Genomic DNA, 22337 nt, shown 5'->3' with positions numbered 1-22337 from the left:
ACATTGGGGCTAGGGAGGGGAGCACCATTATTAAAGCAGACACTGTCAGGTACCAGCTAAAACACAGCCATGTAAAGTAAACCCAGCCACTGCAGGCCACATTCCTTGGGGATTAGAACATGTCCGTCAGTTTCAGATCATCCTATTACAATCTCATTGTTAATAAAGGAAACCGGTAACTATCGGATAGTGTAAATCGCACTGATACTACACTTGATTGATAAAGTACTTGCTAATGCCTCCGCTGACGTCAAACTCATTCGGGTCCTGTGTTAATTGATAAAACCTGTATATTCAACTATGGAGAACTATTGTGAACGCCCAGACAGCCAGGCGCATAGCAATGAGGAAACCCTTCCAAACAATAAACTTTTAAATTACAAGATCGGAAACTGCTGAACCCAGGATGTCTACCCATTGTTCAGCACAGCAGGAGCTGGACAGGTATCTCGGGGCAGCCAATAGAGACACTAATCCCTTCACAGACAGGTGAACCGACCAATGAGAGAACCGAACGAGGGAAACCTGACCGGGAACTCGAGGAAGCGCGAAGTATAACTGCTCCAGGTCCGTAGAGGAAGACAGAACGCCTTCTCCAACGAATTGCATGCTTTTGAATTCGTTGTATAGTTTGCCAGTCTTGATTCTGTAATAAACGGTGTTTTTGCTCCAAACTCTAGCCGGTGTGATCTCTCCTTCCAAAGAACACGTGGAGACGAGACCCTACGGGTCCGTCCCAACAGTCTTCATAAGTTAAGGTGAATGGAAAGATAAATCTGTCTTAAATTTTCTCCTTTAATGAACAAAACTAACAATTCAACAAGTTCAGCCCAACAAGTCCACGCCAATCCTCTGAAAAGTAACCCACCCAGACTCATTCCCCTACTGCTCTACATTTACCCCTGCACCTAACCTACACATCACTGAACACCATGGATAATTCAACATAGCCAATCCACCTAACCTACACATCTTTGGATTGTGGGAGGGAACTGGAGCACCTGGAGGAAACCCATGCAGACACGGGGAGAATGTGCAAACTCCACACACACAGTCACCCAAGATTGGAATCGAACCCAGGTCCCTGGCACTGTGAGGCAGCAGTGCTAACCACTGAGCCACTGTGCCACAGTAGTTGCATTTAAAAAATATTTATGATGATCTTGTTAATTGAGGGACTATTACAGTATCTGTTGCTGAAGATTTCTTTATCATTGCAATTGCTCCTGAATATGATCTGTTAAATTTCATCGATCTGAAATGAGGGTCATCAAAAACACTTTCAAAGGACCTGAATAAAAATCCTTCTTTCTCTCTCCAAGCTGAAACAACCGAATCCTTTATGAAAGGTGTAAGCATGGATACAAAATAAACTGTAGAATGCAACATATGTTTGGAGGGGCTGAATTCCTGTCTGACACTCTTTAGTAAAAGTATAAGGGAACTTATTTCTTGTGTAATTAGAACTAGGTCCAATATTATTAGCCCAGAACTCCAAGTAAAGTTAAAAGTCATTCAGAACCTGAACAGATTTAGTCCAAGAATGTCATCTTTCAGTATTTGTCCTGACGGTTTATTAGATCTTGATATAATTGATGGCCAACAAGGTAGGTTCATGGATTACAGACATCTCAGCTCTGAAGTTCCTCCTCTGCCTTACATTCACCATGGGAGATTTTAAACCTGTAATCTTGCTGGTGGTGGCGTTCACTAGATTTTAATTTATGCCTACAATAGTGCTACTGTCTTGTATATTCTTTGGACAGTAATAGACCGAGGACAAAGTAACACAATTGTGCATCAAATCTGCTATGGATTTGGGGAAAGCTCAGATTTTCCTCACAATTGTTTAAAATGGAAGTAAGTAGATAAGTATCAGGTAAAATAAGAGCTCACTTGGGTATTCAAATAAATGTTCCTGCACATTTTTGATTTGATTTATTATTGTCACATATACCTAGGTATAAGGAAACATTTTGTTTTCTGTGCAGATCATACCATATAAAGTGCATTAGGGTAATAAAGCAGAGCGAGGAATGAAATATTATGATTGAGATATCAGTATTGACACCCATTCCCCCTCACCTTTCAAAGGCACAACAGCTTTTAACTTAGGCCACTGCAGAAAAATTGATCAAGGTTGGTACTGAGCATCTGTTCCAATCTGTTCCATTGCTTTACCACAGTGATGAAATGTCCACCCTCTTAAATAGGCAGCCGTTCTCTTCTCGGGTGTTTGGGATCTCCATTGGAATGTGCCCTTTCTCTCACCTCAGCCCTGCGATGTTTGCAGATTGGATATTTCAATTGCATTCAGTTGTCTTCCTCTGACATAGCTTTCGTCAAGGAAGGATCTGTTTCCATGCTCTATGACTCGATGACTACCACTCAGTGCCTCGTGGTCAGCCATTTGGAATTTGGTTATTTTTGTGTGATTGGGAGAATCAGAAGTGTACCACAGGGCCTCTGCAAGAACTTGAAAAGGGCAAAGCAGACAGAAAGAGAGAGCAAAGAGACAGAGAGAGACAGACAGTGGAGAGAAAGACTGGAACGAGTGGAGATATAGGCTGAGGCAGTTCGAGAGATACAGAGATGGGAATCATACAGTGAAAGAGGGAAAGAAAGAGAGATTGGTGGAGAGAAAGGGTCAGAGAGAGTGGGGCTGGTCACGGGAGAGTGATATAGGCTGGGAGAGGTTGGGATTAAGGTGTGTACACTGATAGAGAGCAAGACTGGAGTATATACAGAGAAAAGGAGACACAAAGTTGGTGGGGGGGGACTTGGGAGAGGGGAGAAAGTGAGAAAGGTGGACTGAGAGTGGGGTCAGGAAAGAGTGGAGGTGCTACTGGCAGTAGGGAGCTGAGAGAGAGTGGAGGGGGGAGTGGGAGTTGGGAAGGGATACAAGGAATGGGGAGGGGAGAGAGAGAAGGTAGAGGGGACTGGGAGCCGGGAGGGGGAGAGAGGGTGGAAGGGGGACTGGGGGCATGGGCGGGAGAGAGTGAAGGCGGTACTGACAGTCAGGTTGGGGGGGGGGGAGAGACAGAGTGGAGATGGTGTGGGAGTTGTGAGGGGTACTGGGAGCAGGGAGGGGAGAGAGAGGGGAGGGGGAGATTAGGATCGTGGAGTGGAAGATAGTGGGTGGAGACTGGGAGTGTGGAGTGCAAGGCGGTGGGGGGGTGTGTGGAAGACAGAGAGAGTAGGGGAGAGGGAGACTGGGAGCAGGGAGTGGGATCTGGGTGTGGGATGGTGAGAGAGCATTGGGCACTGGGTAGGGGGATTCTGGGTAGCAAGGAGGGGGAATACAGAGGGTGAGGGGGTGTGGAGTTACAGGGAGAGAATGGGTTGGAACTGGGAGTGCAAGAGAAAGGGAGGGGGCTGGTGGACTGGTGGTGAGGGTAAGGGTCTGGGAGAGGGGAGGTTCATGAGAGAAAGTGGGATTTGGAAGAGAAAGCGGGAAAGGTGCAGGTGGAAAGAATGGTGGAGTGGTCTGTAGGGAGTGGGCAAAAGAAGGAAGAGTGTGCCATTGGGGAGCTAAAAGCAGGGTTGGTGAGTGGTGGGGCAGAGAGCTTGGTGCTGGTTTCAACAGGCTGCAGCTTGGAGAGGGTCATGTCAGGGTGGGTTGAATGGCATTGGCAGAAAGGGCAAGTGCTGGAGTTACAGGGAGTGGAGGGAATGGTTTGAGGAGATGTGGTGCAGACTTGAAGGCTGCCAAATCTGGCCCTTTCCCCCAGCTGTGTGCCCAGTGGCCCTCGGCTCCTTATGGCTGAGTCATTTCTCCCACTGCTGTGTCATTTGGCTCCATTGCACCTAATAATGAGTATGAGTGACTCTGTGGAAGTGTGGAAGTGGAGGGAAGCATGCAGCCACCAGCGTATCCCAGTCAGAGACACTGAGTGTCTTTGCTCTGTACTTCTGAGCCAATGTTACCTCTGGAATGAATTACTGCTATTACTGGGATCAACTGAATAAATTTCCTGCTGGGCCAGTTGCCCACGGCAGCATGCATGAGGTTAGTCTTCAGTTTGAAAGGAATTAGAATTTAAAGGTTTTAATCTGGAGGGTTGACGACGCAATCTCTACCCATGACCCTAAACTTGGATTTGCAGGACTTGCATCAAGTTGCAATGTCATTTAGCATCTTTGTGTTCCAGCCTGATTTGCACAGTGACCTAAAAATATCAAGGGCCTCATTTCCGACGACTTAATCTTTTTAATCCAATTATTAGGAAAATGTTTTCATTTAGTAGCACAATTTAGCTATCTTAATGGCTCTGCAGTAACTATGTGTAATTACCGTGTGGCTATCATTAACGTGGCTATGACGTCAACTGACAAGATGATTCCAGCCTGGATCTTTCCCAATATCGATTCACCTCCCTCTCAGTGATTTGATGAAACAACAGGACCAGCGTTTAATGCTCAAAACTGTTGAAGCAGATAAGATGAAACTAAAATTGTAAGGCCCCCACTTGTAATTAGATTCCTTCTCCGAGTGTTTCTGAGAGAAGCACTGGCAGAACGTTCCTGCCGGCAGAACAGTAATATTGGAGTGTCTAATTGATAAGTTTGATATATTAAGGCAATATGATTGCAGCAACTGAATAAAACAATCATTAATGGTGCTGAGGTATTTGCTCAGGCTGGTAATAGGATCATCAGAGGTGGGAATGATCACAATGTTCAAATATATTGAGTTTATTAATACCATTATTCATCTTCAGTGTTGTATTTTCACTGCTGAATGCTAATTCTTTTCTGTTATTTATACTTATGGCTGCACTAAATTCTATTGAAATCCATAATCCAGAAGACTAAGCACTGACAAAAAAAAACGGCCGGATATAATATGTGTATTGAATGTCATGGTTTCGGTGCTTTCAAGTACATATTTTCATGGGTTTGTGATCATCAGTCACTCCTTAAGTAGGTGTTGTTTGGATCCTATAGTCTGAAATGCACTTATTTGGCCTGATCTGGAGATAAACAGTAGCATGACACACAAATTATGATAGTGAATCCTTGCTCACTACAAATATGTTATGTGTGCCACATGATAGGCATTCTCATTTTTATGGAATTGAAAGTTAAAGGCACTCGAGGGGAGAGTAGATTATTGGAAATATTATTGGACAACTAAGCTGGAAGCCCAGACTAATGTTCCAGAGGTGTAAGCTCGAGTCTTGGTGACTGGTAGAATTTAAATTCAGTTAGTTTATAAATAACTGAACATTTATTTAAGAAGAAGCTGGTCTCAGTCACGGTGATTGTGAAGCGACTGGATTGTTGCAGAAACCCATCTGGTTCACGAACGTAGGGAAAGAGCTCAGCGATCCTTACCTGGCCTGACTTACCCAGGCCAACAGCAATGTGCTTACCTCATAATTATCCTCAGAAATGGTCTGTAAACCACACTGTTGCGCTGGTAACTGTGACAGGAAAGTCAAGTAAGAATGAAAACAGTCAGATTGCCACCAACAAATGAATAATTAGAAACTCTAAACACAGGTGACCATGCAAAGTCCCCCTCACCATTATTGAGGGATTTGTGTTGAAATAGGCAGGTGAGTTGAGCAAAATCAGTGGCACCTACAGGCTCATACCCTTGTGTACTCGTTATTTCCATCAAACCTGGTTCTGGCCTGTCCCCTGTCAGCGCGCTTAGCAGAGCTAGTGGCAAAATGGTGCACAGTGAGATGGGAGTCCTTAACATAGACATCACATCCCATCGAAGTCGCATGAGGCCAGGTCAAGCAACTGTGCAAGAGAACCTCCTGATTACTATTCACCCCCTCCCAGTGAATGAGTTAGTGTTGTTTAATGTTGAAGATCACTTAAAATAAGTACTGAGGGTCGGCAAGACACAGAATTAACTCTATGTTGGGGGGGAGGGGGGAGCTTTTAGTATCCACCACATCGGATCATAGGACCCTCTGCTGGCTACGCTTGCCAGGTCTTGAAGGATGTCAGTGCCAGATTGGGCCAGCGACAGATAGTGAATGGATTTGACAACTGGACATCCATGAAGTATTGTGAGCCATCAGCAACAGCAAAATTATATTCAATGACAATCTGTAACCTTATGGCCCAAGATATCCCAGACTCTACCGTAACCATCAAGTCAAGGGGAGCAGCCCTGGTCCAATGAAGAGGGCAGGAGTACAGGCAAAGGGCAGTATGTGCTAGGTGGGAGAAATTAAGGACTGCAGATGTTGGAGTTCAGAATGGAGAGTACACTGTTGGCAAATCACAGCAGGTCAGACATCATCTGAGGAGCAGGAGAGTCGATGTTTTGGGCATAAGGTTCCTGAGGAAATGCTTATGCCCGAAATATCGATTCTCCTGCTCCTCGGATGCTGCCTGACAAGCTGTGCTTTGCCAGCAATATACTTTCGAGTATGAGCTATACGTCAGAATGATGTTTGAACCTCATGAACATACAACGCATATTAAAGACTGATGCACAGAACAAATTGATCCCATGACAAATGGATCAGTTCAAAGTTCTGTAGTCCTGACGCATCTGGTGTTGGGGAATAATTAAGCAACTAATCAGACACACAAGGGGAGGACCCACAGATATCTTCATCTTCAATGCTGCAGAATCAAGCACAACAGAGCAAGACAAAAGTGAAGCAATTGCAACCAATTGCAATGTTGAGATCATAATCCACCTTTATCTCCGAAGGACCACAGCATCAGAGATGCCAGTCTTCAGCTAATGACATTGAGGTCATCAGTGTTTATATGCTGCAAGATCTAGACAACATTGGACTGACAATTGGAAAGTAACATTTGTGCAATCACCATTTCCAGCAAGAGAGAATCTAACCATCACCCCATAATGTTCCGCAGCGTTACCATCACTAAATACCCTATTATCAATATAGTGGGTGCATACATTGCTCACAACCTGAACAAGATCAGTCATAGAAAAACTGGTTACAAGAGCAGGTCACATCCTAGGAGTCCTACAAGAATAGCACTTATCCCAGCAATCCAGACTGTGTCCTATAGAAGCAAGATCAGCTTCGGGAAGGAAGGTGGTGTGTTACTCACTGCCAGACTCTGAGGAGGTTGGCGTCAAAAGTGAACTACTGGGCTCAGATGGAAGAGCAAGGGGGGGGTGGAGAAGGTGAGATTTACAGTGCAGTCACCCTCCCCGATGACTGAGAGTGGCTGTGCTCAGAACCTTTTCAAAATACAGTCAACTTTCTATCCTGGTGGAAAGAGCCTTCTCACTTTGACTGCTTGGCAGATTGACTTAAACACAATCAAAATTAACTCCCACAAGTGGAGACCTTAATCCTTGAGGTTTGAGTGTTAAGACTTCCAAACTTCCATTTTGAGCTAAATCTCTTCTCTGTGGAAGGAATGAACTGGTACCTGATCCCCTCTGGTGAGTTTCTCTCAGCAGCCTACAATGTTTCTGATTATATATAAGCTTATTTTAGATTGTGAGTATATTGTCGAGGGGAAAAAAAAACATGTAACCATGGGAGTTGATTCTTTTTTGTAAGCTGCATCTAAAATTACCGAATAAAACAAAAACCATGCAGAATAAATTCAAAATGTTGCATGGTTACAATGGATATAAAGTGTATCGAGTAAGAAATTGTCAAATATAATTACATGTAAATAAGCAATGTTTAGTTTAATTGAATGCCATGTTTAAATAGGTTGTGACATTCTTCTTCAGAAAAGACCTTCAATTTAGTTTCTTTATAAAAATGAAGCAAATGAAACAATAGGTAGCTTTAGGCAGTGTACAAGCTAAAGTGGTGGTTGACCTTGTGTAAGACTTGACCCCAATACTTCAGCCTAACAGGCATAGAGTCCTACAGCAGGGAGACAAGCCCTTTGGCCCAAATTGGTCCATGCCGGCCAAAATGTCCATCCACTCTAACCCCATTTCCCTGCACTTGACCCATATCCTTCTAAACCTTTCCTCTCCATGTATTTGTCCAAATGCCTTTTAAATGTTGTTAATGTACCCGCCTCAACCATTTCTACTGGCAGCTCATTCCATATGCGTACCACCCTCTGTGTAAAAAAGTCTCCCCTCAAGTTTCCTTTTAATCTTTCCCCTCAAACCACAAACTGATATCCTCTTGTCCTCTGTTCCCCAATGCTGGGAAAAATACTAAGTGCATTCACCCTATCCATGCCTTTCATAATGTTATGCACTTCTATAAGATCCCCCCCCCCCCCCCCCCCCTTCAGTCTCCTATGCTTGGGGAGAAAAAAAAGTCCTAGCTTGTCTAACCTCTCCTTATAACTCAGACTTTTGAGTCTTGGCAACATCCTTGTAAGTTTCTTCTCACTCTTTTCAGTTTAACAACATCCTTCCCATAGCAAGGTGACCAAACTGAACACTATACTCCGAGTGCGGTCTCACCAATGTCCTGTACAGGTGTAACATAACTTCCTCAACTTCTATATTCAGTGCTCTGACTGATGAAGGTCAGTGTGCCAAAAGACTTCTTCACTGCCCTGCCTACCTGTGACTCTACTTTCAGTGAACTGTGAACCTGAACTCCAAGGTCTCTCTGTTCCATTACAGTCCTTAAGGCCCAACCATTCACCCTGAAACTCCGATCTTGATTTGACATTCCAAAATGCAAGAACTCACACTTACCTATATTAAGTTCCTTCACTCTTTCACATAGGCTGTGCTGGTTTTGGGAGTGGAGTCTGTGGGAACAGTTTAGTGAGTTCTTTTGTCATGTAAATGAATGACAAACTAGGAGATAAAGCAAAGAACTACAAATGCTGCAAATCTGAAATAAAAACAGAAAGTTCCAGAGAAACTTGACGGGTCCAACGCACCTACAGAGGGAGAAATGGACATTGTGATGAAGGGTCACTGCGCTCAAAACATAACATTTGTTTCTCTCTGTATGGATGCTAGCAGACTTGCTGAGTTTATCCAGTATCTTGTGCTTGTTTCAGATCAGGAGATAGCCTGGGACAGGTGCTCTGGCTAATTCAGGACCATGGCCAGCAGCCAGCACCCGTTTCTTAAATCAACCTGCTGTTTGAAACACAGAGTCATAGTCATAGAGATGTACAGCATGGAAACAGACCCTTTGATCCAATCCGTCCATGTCGACCAGATATCCCAACCCAACCTAGTCCCACCTGCCAGCACCAGCCCATATTCTTCCAAACCATTCCTATTCATATACCCATGCAAATGCCTCTTAAATGTTGCAATTGTACCAGCCTCCACCACTTCCTCTGGCAGCTCATTCCATACATGTACCACCCTCTGTGTGAAGACGTTACCCCATCGGACTCTTTTATATCTTTCCCCTCTCATCCTAAACCTGTGCCCTCTAGTTCTGGACTCCCCAACGCCAGGGAAAAGACTTTGCCTATTCATCCTATCCATGTCCCTCATAATTTTGTAAACCTCTATAAGGTCACCCCTCAGCCTCCGACACTCCAGGGAAAACAGCCCCAGCCTGTTCAGTCTCTCCCTACAGATCCAATCCTCCAACCCTGGCAACATCCTTGTAAATCTTTTCTGAACTCTTTCAAGTTTCACAACATCTTTCCGATAGGAAGGAGACCAGAATTGCACGTAATATTCCAATAATGGCCTAACCAATGTCCTGTACAGCCGTAACATGACCTCCGAACTCCTGTACTCAATATTCTGACCAATAAAGGAAAGCATACCAAACGCCTTCTTCACTATTTTATCTACCTGCGACTCCACTTTCAAGGAGCTATGTACCTGTACTCCAAGGTCTCTTTATTCAGCAACACTCTCTAGGACCTTACCATTAAGTGTAAAAGTCCTGCTAAGATTTGCTTTCCCAAAATGCAGCACTTCGCATTTATCTGAATTAAACTCCATCTGCCATTTCTCAGCCCATTGGCCTATCTGGTCAAGATCCTGTTGTAATCTGAGGTAACCGTCTTCACTGTCCACTACACCTCCAATTTTGGTCTCATCTGCAAACTTATGAACTGTACCTCTTATGCTTGCATCCAAATCATTCATGTAAATGACAAAAGTAGAGGGCCCAGCACCGATCCTTATGGCACTCCACTGGTCACAGGCCTCCAGTCTGAAAAACAACCCTCCACCACCACTCTCTGTCTTCCACCTTTGAGCCAATTCTGTATCCAAATGGTTAGTTTTCCCTGTATTCCATGAGATCTAACCTTGCTAATCAGTCTCCCACGGGGAACCTTGTCGAACGCCTTACTGAAGTCCACATAAATCACATCTACCACTCTGCCCTTGTCAATCCTCTTTCTTACTTCCTCAAAAAACTCAATCAAGTTTGTGAGACATGATTTCCCACGCACAAAGCCATGTTGACTATCCCTAATCTGTCCTTGCCTTTCCATATACACGTACATTCTGTCCCTCTGCATTCCCTCCAACAACTTGCCCACCACCGACGTCAGGCTCACTGGTCTATAGTTCCCTGGTTTGTCCTTATCACCCTTCTTAAACAGTGGCATCATGTTAGCTAACTTCCAGTCTTCCGGCACCTCACCTGTGACTATCGATGATACAAATATCTCAGCAAGAGGCCCAGCAATCACTTCTCTAGCTTCCCACAGAGTTCTCGGGTACACCTGATCAGGTCATGGAATTTATCCACTTTTATGCATTTCAAGACATCCAGCACTTCCTCCTCTATAATATAGGCATTTGCAAGGTGTCACCATCTATTTCCCTACAGTCTATATCTTCCATATCCTTTTCCACAGTAAATACTGATGCAAAATACTCATTTAGTATCTCCCCCATTTTCTGTGGCTCCACACAAAGACTGCCTTGCTGATCTTTGAGGGGCCCTATTCATTCCTACTTACTCTTTTGCCCTAAATGTATTTGTAAAAGCTCTTTGGATTCTCCTTAATTCAATTTGCCAAAGCTAACTCATGTCCCCTTTTTGCCCTCCTGATTTCCCTCTTAAGTATAATCCTACTTCCTTTATATTCTTTGAAGGATTCACTTGATCTATCCTGTCTATACCTTACATATGCTTCCTTCTTTTTCTTAACCAAACCCTCAATTTCTTTAGTCATCCAGCATTCCCTATACCTACCAGTCTTTCCTTTCACCCTAACAGGAATATACGTTTTTTGGATTCTCATTATCTCATTTCGGAAGGCTTCCCATTTTCCAGCCGTCCCTTTACCTGCAAACGTCTGCCTCCAATCAGCTTTTGAAAGTTCTTGCCTAATATCGTCAAAATTGGCTGTTCCCCAATTTAGAACTTCAACTTTTAGATCTGATCTATCCTTTTTCTATCGTGATTTTAAATCTAATAGAATTATGGTCGCTGGCCCCAAAGTGCTCCCCCACTGACACGTCAGTCAACTGCCCTGCCTTATTTCCCAAGAGGAAGTCAAGTTTTGCACCTTCTCTAGTAGGTACATACACATACTGAATCAGAAAATTGTTTTGTACACACTTAGCAAATTCCTCTCCATCTAAACCCTTAACAATCTGGCCATCCCAGTCTATGTTTGGAAAGTTAAAATCCCCTACCATAACCACTCTATTTTTCTTACAGATAGTTGACATCTCCTTCCAAGTTTGTTTATCAATTTCCGTCTGACTATTAGGGGGTCTATAATACAATTCCAGTAAGGTGATCATCCCTTTCTTATTTTTTTAGTTCCACCCAAATAACTTCATTGGATGTATTTCCAGGAATATCCTCCCTCAGCACAGCTGTAATGCTATCCCTTATCAAAAATGCCAATTCCCCCTCCTCTCTTGTCTTCCTTTCTATCCTTCCTGTAGCATTTGTATCCTGGAACATTAAGCTGCCTGTCCTGCCCATCCCTGAGCCATATTTCTATAATTGCTATGATATCCCAGATCCATGTTCCTAACCATATCCTGAGTTCATCTGCCTTCCCTGTTACGCCCCTTGCATTGAAATAAATGCAGTTTATTAGTTCTACCTCGTCCCTGCCTGCCCTGTCTGTTTGACTCACTTCTGTTCTCAACTGTACCAGTCTCAGATTGATCTCTTTTCTCACTATTTCCCTGGTCCCACCACCTCCCGCCACCCCCCTCCCCCCCACCTTGCTAGTTTAAATCCTCCCGAGCAGCTCTAGCAAATTTCCCTGCCAATATATTAGTCCCTTTCCAATTTAGGTGCAATCCATCCAATCCATTCTAGTACAGGTCAGTTCTACCCCAAAAGAGATTCCAATGATCAAAAAATGTGAATCCCTCTCCCATATACCAGCTCCTCAGCCATGCATTTATCTGCTCTATTCTTCTATTCCTGCCCTCACTAGCTCGTAGCACTGGGAGTGTAATCCAGATATCACTACTCTTGAGGTCCTCCTTTTTAAATTCCTGCCAAACTCTCTGTAATCTCTCTTCAGAATCTCAACCGTTTCCCTTCCAATGTCATTGGTTCCAGTGTGGACAATGACCTCTTGCTGGCCTCTCTCCCCCATGAGAACATTCTGCACCCTCTCTGAGACATCCTTGATCCTGGCACCAGGGAAACAACACACCATTTTGCTTTTTCACTGCTGACCACAGAAACATCTGTCTGTACCTCGAATTAGAGAATCCCCTAACACAATTGATCTCTTGGAACCCGACATATCTCTCATTACATTAGAGCCAGTCTCAATACCACAAACTTGGCTGTTCGTGCTACGTTCCCCTGAGAATCCATCAACCCCTACATTATCCGAAACAGCATGCTTGTTTGAAATGGGTATATTCACAAAAGACTCATGCACTGGCTGCCTACCTCTCTTATCTTTCATTGAGATACCCATCTAGGTGACTGTATCTGAGACTTTCCCCCCTTCCTTTAACTGCCATCCATCACATACTGTTGCTGTTGCAAATTCTTCATTGCTTCTATCTGTCTTCAAAGTTTGGGAGAAGATTTGTAGCTCGGGTGCTCTTTGTTGTGGTTCTGTTCGCCGAGCTGGGAATTTATGTTGCAGACGTTTCGTCCCCTGTCTAGGTGACATCCTCAGTGCTTAGGAGCCTCCTGTGAAGCGCTTCTGTGATGTTTCCTCCGGCATTTATAGTGGTTTGTCTCTGCCACTTCCTGTTGTCAGTTCCAGCTGTCCCCTGCAGTGGCCGGTATATTGGGTCCAGGTCGATGTGCTTATTGATTGAATCTGTAGATGAGTGCCATGCCTCTAGGAATTCCCTGGCTGTTCTCTGTTTGGCTTGTCCTATAATAGTAGTGTTGTCCCAGTCGAAATCATGTTGCTTGTCATCTGTGTGTGTGGCTACTAAGGTTAGCTGGTCATGTCATTTCTTGGCTAGTTGGTGTTCATGGATACGGATCATTAGCTGTCTTCCTGTTTGTCCTATGTAGTGTTTTGTGCGGTCTATCTGTCTCTCCAGCCGATCCATTTGATCTGATATGATTCGAAGCCAGCAGCATTTATTGCAGATATAATCCGTAGTAACCCTTAAACTCCCTTTAAACTCCCACATCTGACAAGAAGTACATATTACTCTATTCAAGGGCACTTTTGCTCCTTCACAATCTACAGACCCAGAAAATAACTGCCCCCGGGTTAAATTAATGGTCATGGCTTATATTTTAAGTTTAATCAAGAGACATATCTCCAAAAACATAATCAAGAAAGAATCTACTCTACTCACGACTGCAGATTCTCTGTAGGCCACACTTAAAAAACAATTAACTTATCTGATTCTGTGCTGTGAACTTCGCCCAACAGTTCCTCCAAGATCAGTTGTGAATTTCACTCTTTGTTAATTTTCCCAGATGCACTCCGATGTCCAGCGATACACAAATTTAAACATCAAAGGCAGTAACTGTGCAGGTTCTCGATCTCTCTCTCTCTCTTTCTTTCTTTCTTTCTCTCTCTCTCTCTCTCTCTCTCTCTCTCTCTCTTTCTCTCTCTCTCTCCTGTAATGACATCACCATGTGCTTTCTTTGTCTGTTTTCTTCCTTTTAAACTGCTGTTGTTTTGACTTCTTATTTCCAAAGTTCCAAAACTATGTAACAGTAATTGCTGCTCCTGCAATTTGAGGAGATCACCTCCAGCACCTAAACTACCTCAAAAAAGGAGCAGCTGTTACAGCCAGAAATTTTTCCCGTCCTCCATCTTGGATTATCCATGATCTGAAGCAGGGAGAAAGTGAGGACTGCAGATGCTGGAGTTCAGAGTCAAAAGGTGTGGTACTGGAAAAGCACAGCTGGTCAGGCAATATCTGAGGAGCAGGAGAGTCGACATTTCAAGCATAAGTTCTTCAAATGAATGCTAGAAACGTTGACTCTCCTGCTTCTCGGATGCTGCCTGACCGGCTGTGATTTTCCAGAACCACATTTTTTGACTTTGACACATCTGAAGCAGGCAGGTCTTGAACCCGGACCTTTTTGATTTAGAAGTTTGGACATGACCACTGCCCACGCCAGACCCTTCAATCTGATGTTTTTATGAGGTATTTTTAATCAACCTGTCATGACACACCTCGGGAGCAGGAGAAACAAGAACCCTGACCTTGCAGTGGTAGTGTCATTACTACTGCCACACAAAAGTCTTTTGGTGAAGCTATTCAAATGTGACATTGCACACCTTTTGAGCAGCTGGCACTTGAACCTTAAGGCTTAGAGATGTGGACACTTCCACCACGTCACAATATCCCTTCCTTCAGTGTTGTTATTGTCAGTTCCAATGAGCACCTTATATGAATTTTAACCACTTGATTTTTTTTCCCTTAATCATTGATTGTTGTCAAATAATGGCAGCAGATGATGTGTATAGCCCTTATCTAATTGTGCCATCTTACTGCATAAATGAGTCCCAATGTCAGCTATCTATCAAGTTACATTCTGCTTAACTCTTAGCTTGAACTGTGCATTAGCAATGTAGCTGAGGCTAAATGCAATAATCTAATTTTTTGAAGAACGTCTTTAACTATTCAGTAACAAGCTATATCTTGAGCTGCACTACCCTGACACTCAACAACTGCACTTCCCATTGCAGGTTGGAACCATGCCCTCTGCATAACCTTGTCTTTTTTATTAAAAGCACGTGTTTTTTTTTGTTTCAGTGTTCAGCCATGCTATCCATTCTCTGGACGGAGCCACACTGCGGAGTGACTTTGCATCAGTGCTGGAGGAATTTGGCAATCACTACATCCAGGAGGCTGTCTATGGATTTGAGGAGACATGCACCATCTGGTTTCCGAATCGTTCTGTCCAGAGACAGCTGTGGATGGAATATCAGGATATTAGCAAAGGTTAGTCTTGGAATCTTATTTTTAAACAAAAGGCTAAAGAAGGATTTGGTTTGAGCGTTTCAGGGTCAGATGACTTCCCAGTTCTTCGTTTAATATCTTGAGGTATGCCAGAGATTGCATCAAGTACATGCCTTTTTAGAATATAGACAAATCTTTGAAAGTAGAGCTACTTCTTTTTCCAATGAATTTATGTCAATTGCAATGTAATTACAAACATCGTGAGGATGTTGTGTCATCAGCCACGTGTAACAATTCTGTTTCCAAATGATCTAGTTTGGCTATAACACTGGACAAAAGTTAATTTCTGAGAATATTGGGATGTTAGTGGCATTGTAACAATATACAGTGAACACAATGTGGTCAGAAACTCGAATATTGCCAAGTTCTCTGTGATAATGGAACTGTTAAAAATGGAATCTACAGTGGGACTATGGAGAGCACTTATGTAGTGGTGGAATCCTCTTACTGGATATGGCTTAGGGACAATCCTGGGTGATCAAGAAATTGTGACTATTTGGTCTTGGCAGTGCATGATGAATGGTTTTTCTCAGATTACATTTTATGATAGTGGTCTTATTGGAGGTTAAAAGGGGTAAGCCCATGTTTCTATGATAAGTAATGTATGTTTCCATAAAACTCCTTAATATAACATCATTGTGATGATCTATGATGCTTTCAAGCTTTTAATTTATTTGTCTGAGAAATTCCAATGTAAAGATTCATTGATAAATGAGCTGATTTTGTAGTCTTGTTACGTGACACAACGGTATGAAAGTTGATAGAGGACATAAGGCCCTTGTCGTGTTCAGTACATGGTGATTTATTGTGTTCCATTTTGAGTCTACCATTTTGAAACGCTGAGCAAGGGGAGTTTTTGGTTTAAAGGTGTATTAAGGGCTCAGGGAAACCCCTAGCCCCCAGTGATTTGTGAGTTTCCAAAACAGGACTCACTGTATCTGTGGTGACAGTGGACAAGAATCAGCATCATATAAAGGAAGGTTTCCACTTTTATGTTGAACTTTTCATGAGCACCAGGCGTCTCAAGGTATTTCTAGCTACTTAGGAACTATTGAAGTAGAATTGCTGCTGCACTGCAAGAAACGCAGCAGCCAATTTGCACATAACAAGATCCCACATACAGCAATGTGATACTGACCACATGATTTTTTTTGTTGTTTAGAGAAAACTTTATTTCCCATGACCCTGGGGCTAACTCCCCTGCACTCTCCTAAAATGATATTTAAGATCTTTCTGACATTAAATAAATCCTTCTGACATTAAATAAATAAATTACAATGACCAATGATGATCATCTTGAACATACTTTTTGTTGAACACAATGAGCTCCTGGTTGACTTAAAAAAAATGCAAATCAGGTCAACTTCCTGCAGACACTGCAGCACCTCAGAGAGGGGAAACATGACCTGGGCACTTTATTCTAGGACATTGTCACACCCTTTAAGACAGGGCCTTCTGATCTTGTCAGTGCATACAAATAAGAGCACATGACTCTAAGTGAGGCAGCGAAGAGGACCAGGACAGCAGAAATGCAGAGCATTTCAGTCTTTGCGATTGTCCAACAGGTTAGAGGTTTTCCTAGTCTGTTTCACTGAGGGTGATGGCTGCAGACACCATGCTTCACAAAGTGGAAGGGCCAGAGAAAGTATGCTGTGGTAGTAGGGGGCAGTAGAATGAGATGCAGTTCAGTTATTTGCCTGGTGCTAGGAGTTTGGATGTTTGCTCAGGACAGGAGAAGACATTGTAGTGGAAGAGGGGTGATCCAGTGGTTGTGGTCTATATTGGTACCTACAACACAAGTAATTGAACCGGGAATGTGGTTCTGTTGAAGGAATATTAGTAGCTAGGTGTTCAATTACAGTAGACAATAGACAATAGGTGCAGGAGTAGGCCATTCTGCCCTTCGAGCCTGCACCACCATTCAATATGATCATGGCTGATCATCCTTAACTAGTATCCTGTTCCTGCCTTATCTCCATAACCCTTGATTCCACTATCCTTGAGAACTCTATCCAACTCTTTCTTAAATGAATCCAGAGACTGGGCCTCCATTGCCCTCTGAGGCAGAGCAATCCACACAGCCACCACTCTCTGGGTGAAGAAGTTTCTCCTCATCTCTGTCCTAAATGGTCTACCTGTATTTTTAAACTGTGTCCTCTGGTTCAGCACTCACCCATCAGCGGAAACATGTTTCCTGCCTCCAGAGTGTCCAAACCTTTAATAATCTTATATGTCTCAATCAGATCCCCTCTTAGTCCTCTAACCTCAAGGGTATACAAGCCCAGTCGCTCTAGTCTTTCAGCGTAAGGTAGTCCCGCCATTCCAGGAATTGCCCTTGTGAACCTACGCTGCACTGCCTCAATAGCCAGAATGTCTTTCCTCAAATTTGGAGACCAGAACTGCACACAATGATATCTGGATTAGTATGTGTAATTTGAGGTTAGAGAAGTGAATACGTGGCGCAAAGACTGGCATGGACATAGTGGATTCCAGTTCATGGGACAGTGAAACCAAAATTGGGTAAGGTGGAGGCTATACTGTTGGAACAGTTTACACTTGGGCAGTGCTGAGGCTAGTTATCTCATGAATTGCAAAAACAAGGAAGTAGACATGACTGTAAGCTGAACAAGGGGTTGGTCAGAGAAGGAATTGAAGGGATCAATGTTTGGTAAAGGTAAAGAATGAAGAGATGGAGAGAATACAGGATAAATTAGCAATATGAAAAACAAAGGTCGGAATGTGGCGGGAAGGGGGATAGAAAGGGGAAAAAAAAGCTAATAATGTACGAGCAGTCAAAGATGATACAAAAATTCAAAGAATGTGCATAGCGTAACATGGAAAATAAAAGTCAGACAGTGGCCTTAAGCTACAGAGGGAAAAGCAGCCAAAAAAAATACCAGCAGCCAAAACTAGATGTGACAAAAATAACAAAAAAAACCGAAATCTCTGGACCTGAACATGCATAGTATTCATAACATATTAAATACACTGATCGTGCACATTGAAGTGAATAAATATAATGTGAGAGCTGTTATAGAGATGTGGCTGCAGGATGACAAGGCTTGTGTTCCTAATTTTGAGGGGTATGTTAAATTCAAGATGTATACGAAGCAAGGTAAAGGTGGAACGGTATCATGTTAATCAAAGATTATTACTGTGACTGTAATTAGAAGCAGATTTGGTTCATAAATTCCAAATCGTGATTTGGTTTGGCTGGAGATGAGGAATTGCAGAGGGCAGAAGTCACTGGTGGGAATGATCTGTAGGCTTTCGAACAAGAACCACAATATAGAAATAAGTGTTCGATAAGAAATACTGGGTGCTTTTGATAAATGATGGCAATAGTTGTAGATAATTTAATCTACATATAGATTGCATAATTACATTGGCAATTGAAGCTCAGACAAGGAGTCATTGAATGCTTTCAAGATTGTTTCATAGTAAAGCTAATTCTGGAATCACCAAGGTAAAGGTATCAGGAAAGGAAAAGAGTTGTTGTAGCCCCAGAAAGTGAGATTGGAGAGTTCACAGGAGATGATAAAGAAAGAGAAAATGTAACACTTTTGTTTCTGTTCTCACTGTACAGGATGCACAATACACCTCGATAATAACTCAATCAGGAGAGTGAAGGAAGAGAGGAACTTGGTAAAATTATTGTCGTCAGGGAAGTAATACATTGCAAACTGGTGGAGCTCCCGAATGATATGTCTTCAAGTCCTCACTGGCTTCATTCTTGGGTATTAAAAGAGTTTGTCAGTGAGGTATTGGATGCATTAGTATTCGTTTTCCATAATTTGTTCAACATGGGAAAGGTTGATAGGCTGGAGAATGTTTAAAAAAAAGAAGCCCTCGATTCATAAAGGGAAGGACGGATAAAACAGATATTTATAAGTGGATTAGCTAGACACCAATCATGAGAAGATTTTAGAATCGATCATTAAAGTATTTAAAACTGGGAATTTGTTTAAAAAAATGCTTGCGGTAATCTAGAAGAGTCAACATGTTATTGTGAAAGGATAATCATGTTTAACCAACTCATTGAAGATGTAAAGTGCTAAGGATAAAGGGGAACCTGTTGATATATTGTCCTTGGATTCCCAGAGGTATTTGGTAGTTTATGTAAAAACTTACTGCATCAAGTAGGAGCTCACGGTGTAGGGGGAATATACTGATCTGGATGGGAGAAAACAACAATTATATATAAATGAGTTGTTATTTTCACAAGATGTGATGGGGTTCATGCTGGGATTCAAATTTTCATAATTTATATCAAAGACTTCTTGGCAGAGAGAAGGCATGATGGCTAAACCTGCAGATGATTTACAGGTAGGTAGTAAAGTATACTGTGAAGATGACATAACAGGGATGAGACAATAAATAGTAACAATCTGGTAGAGTATCATGCTGGAAAGTGTGTACTTGGCAGGGAAAACATAAAAGCAGAGTATTATTTCAACACAGAAGGATTGCAAAACTCAGAAATGCAGATAGGTTTAGATGGTCTAATACATGAGTCCCGAAGTTAGTATGCAGGTGCAGCAAGTGATTAAGGGAGCTAATGGAATGCTATGCTTTATTACAAAAGGAATTGTTCATTCCTCAATTACACAATGCAATTGTCCAAGTTTCATGTCATCTGATCTTGGTGTGCAGGGGACAATTTCAAAGTTTATAGATGATGTGAAACTGGGAAGAATTGTAAACGGGAAGGAGGACACTGTGGATCTCCAAAAGGACACTCCACAGATTGGAGTAGGGGTGCTGAAAGAGGGTGCAGGAACAGAGGGACTAGAGTATATGTGTATATAGATCATTGAAGCTGACAGAACAGATGGAGAGAGCAGTAACCTCAGCTTTATTGATTGTAAAATGCTTGAAGACATCTGTTGACTGTATAAATACAAATCAATCTTTTTTCAGATAATTCCTGTCCCCAGTATGTGCTGAAGTCCATTGTAAAAACATTCAAAATTCATCCATGAGCACAGGGATAAACCTGAACTCTATATCTGTCAAACTTCATCCTGCTATGCTGCACACCATGTTGGCACATTGGTGAATACATTAGTCAAGCAGCATGTAAGTTATATATTACTAACTGGGAAGTAATCTTATTGTCTCATTTACCCATTTTCCCCTCACTTATTTCATCCTGACGAAGCAGTACAATGAGGCTGCCTTGGAAACTGAAATTACTGACATTCAGTTCACTGTTGAAATTGATGTGCAAAACAATTGATATATGTAACGACTTATAGGAGAATCTAAATACAATGTAAAATTGAAAGTCTTTGATAAAGTCATCTACATGCATAAAGGAAACAGAAAAATATAAGCAATATTAACAGAAGGAATGTAAATCGCTATCTGACTTTTAAAGTAAGCTTCCCAATAGTTTTTTTTAAAATTACTTTGCATTTGTGAGTTACAGCAGTGTTTTTAAAAATAAATCTAGAGAAGGTATACTCAGTATGTAACTGTCTGTCTCCCTCACAGTATCTTATATTGTGTCTGAGGTGCCCTTCCAATACACTAATGACCTTCCTTGTTGATCTTTTGTCACCTTAGATTTTAAATAACAAAAGAAAATGACATTTCATAGAAAACTGCTTCAGTGAGAGTGCTCCAACGGCTGTTACGCTGCACAATCCATCAAGTGGCTTGCAGTTATATAGCTGTAATTTATTTGGTGCAGCTTTCTAAGTAGGATTTGAGGGAAAGGGACACTTGTTCAGTGATTCCAGCCAAGCACTCTGTTTGGTTCCATTCATCTTAAGCCTATAACGTATTTATTGTGACATTTAATATACTTTCAAGGATACATTACACATAATAGATTTTTAAGTTAAATTATGAGTCCATGCGTGTCAGACATAAATATTTCTGCATTTTATTGGGTCTTGAGCATCACTTATGCACGGGAAGATGAAAGTTCAATTAAACAATGTCCCTCATCTTGCCTGAGAGATTCTGTCCCAACCCCAGTCTGTGTCTGTCCACATATCTGCACGGCCGAAATAAATCCACATCAAGAGGCACCTTGGGCCCTTACGTCCCTTGGTACTCGCTGAGCTTCCCGGAGCTGGAATGAAAGCAAAGTCCTGTGGCAAGCTGAAACTGAAACAGAGACAGGAAATAGTGGGGAAACTCAGCAGCATCTGTGGAGAGAGAAACAAGAGCCCATGCTGCTTTGACCCCCTCCGCCAAATGGATGCAAAATGGTCACTGTGCTGGAGTTGAACTCATGAGTTTAAACCCCAGCAATGGGCGCCACTGCAGCCAATGTCTTGGGAACTGGTTTACTGAAAAACTGCAAACCACTGTGTTGCTCAGTGGTTGGTGTTGGGGTGGCATTGGAGGTGGGTGGCGGGGTAGTTAGACAGTCGAAGAATTGCCCTCCAGGGTTTCCTTTTGGTTGCATTGTTTTTTTTAAAAGAAGGCTTGCTTGTCTTTCTTCAGAAGACCAGGTTGGGAAAGTGGCCTGTATCCATTCTCCACCACCAACAGGTTCCTCCGCAACAAGTTCAAGTCATGTGAGTGCTGCACTATATTCCAGCTCATTATTTGACAATTGACTGGAAAACTGCAGATGTGGGTGCTCACAGCTTTGGAATTTCTTAACTTAATCTCAAATCCCATCCCTGTCCCTCCTAGAAGTGGCTGGCAAAGGACCGCTACCCATTACAACTTCTCACAGAAACTCCGATGTGAAGCCAGGGCTCAGCAGGTCCACTGGTTGGCTCAGTGGTTAGCACTGCTGCCTCATAGCGCCAGGGACCTGGGTTTGATTCCACCCTCAGGCGACTATTTGGAGTTGCACATTCTCCCCGTGTCTGTGTGGGTTTCCCCCAGGTGCTCCGGTGTCCTCCCACAGTCCAAAGATATGTAGGTCAGGTAGATTAGCTATGGAAAATGCAGAGTTATAGGGTAGGCAGGGTGAGTCTGGGTGGGATGCTCTTCGGAGGGTCAGTGTAGACTGAATGAGCCAAATGGCCTGCTTCTGCACTGGAAGGATTCTGTGATTGTTCCTGGTTTTTTATAGCCACCCCTATTTGGAGTCATGGTGGAAGTCTGTTGGAAGGGA

At 42.7% G+C, this 22337-nt stretch overlaps 1 protein-coding gene across 1 annotated transcript in view; it reads left to right on the top strand.

The window, feature by feature from the left end:
- The window catches only part of astn1 (astrotactin 1), a 2216244-nt gene that overhangs the window by 1845659 nt on the left and 348248 nt on the right, over nucleotides 1–22337 (top strand). Inside the window, exon 16 of the mRNA XM_060829548.1 lies at nucleotides 15047–15235. Coding sequence (XP_060685531.1) covers nucleotides 15047–15235 — 189 coding nt within the window. The remainder of the gene's footprint in view (nucleotides 1–15046; nucleotides 15236–22337) is intronic.

This window comes from Hemiscyllium ocellatum, chromosome 9, assembly GCF_020745735.1.
Source record: "Hemiscyllium ocellatum isolate sHemOce1 chromosome 9, sHemOce1.pat.X.cur, whole genome shotgun sequence".
Taxonomy (NCBI): domain Eukaryota; kingdom Metazoa; phylum Chordata; class Chondrichthyes; order Orectolobiformes; family Hemiscylliidae; genus Hemiscyllium; species Hemiscyllium ocellatum.
The sequence above is the reverse complement of the archived record's forward strand: the minus strand, read 5'-3'. Positions and strand labels throughout refer to the sequence as shown.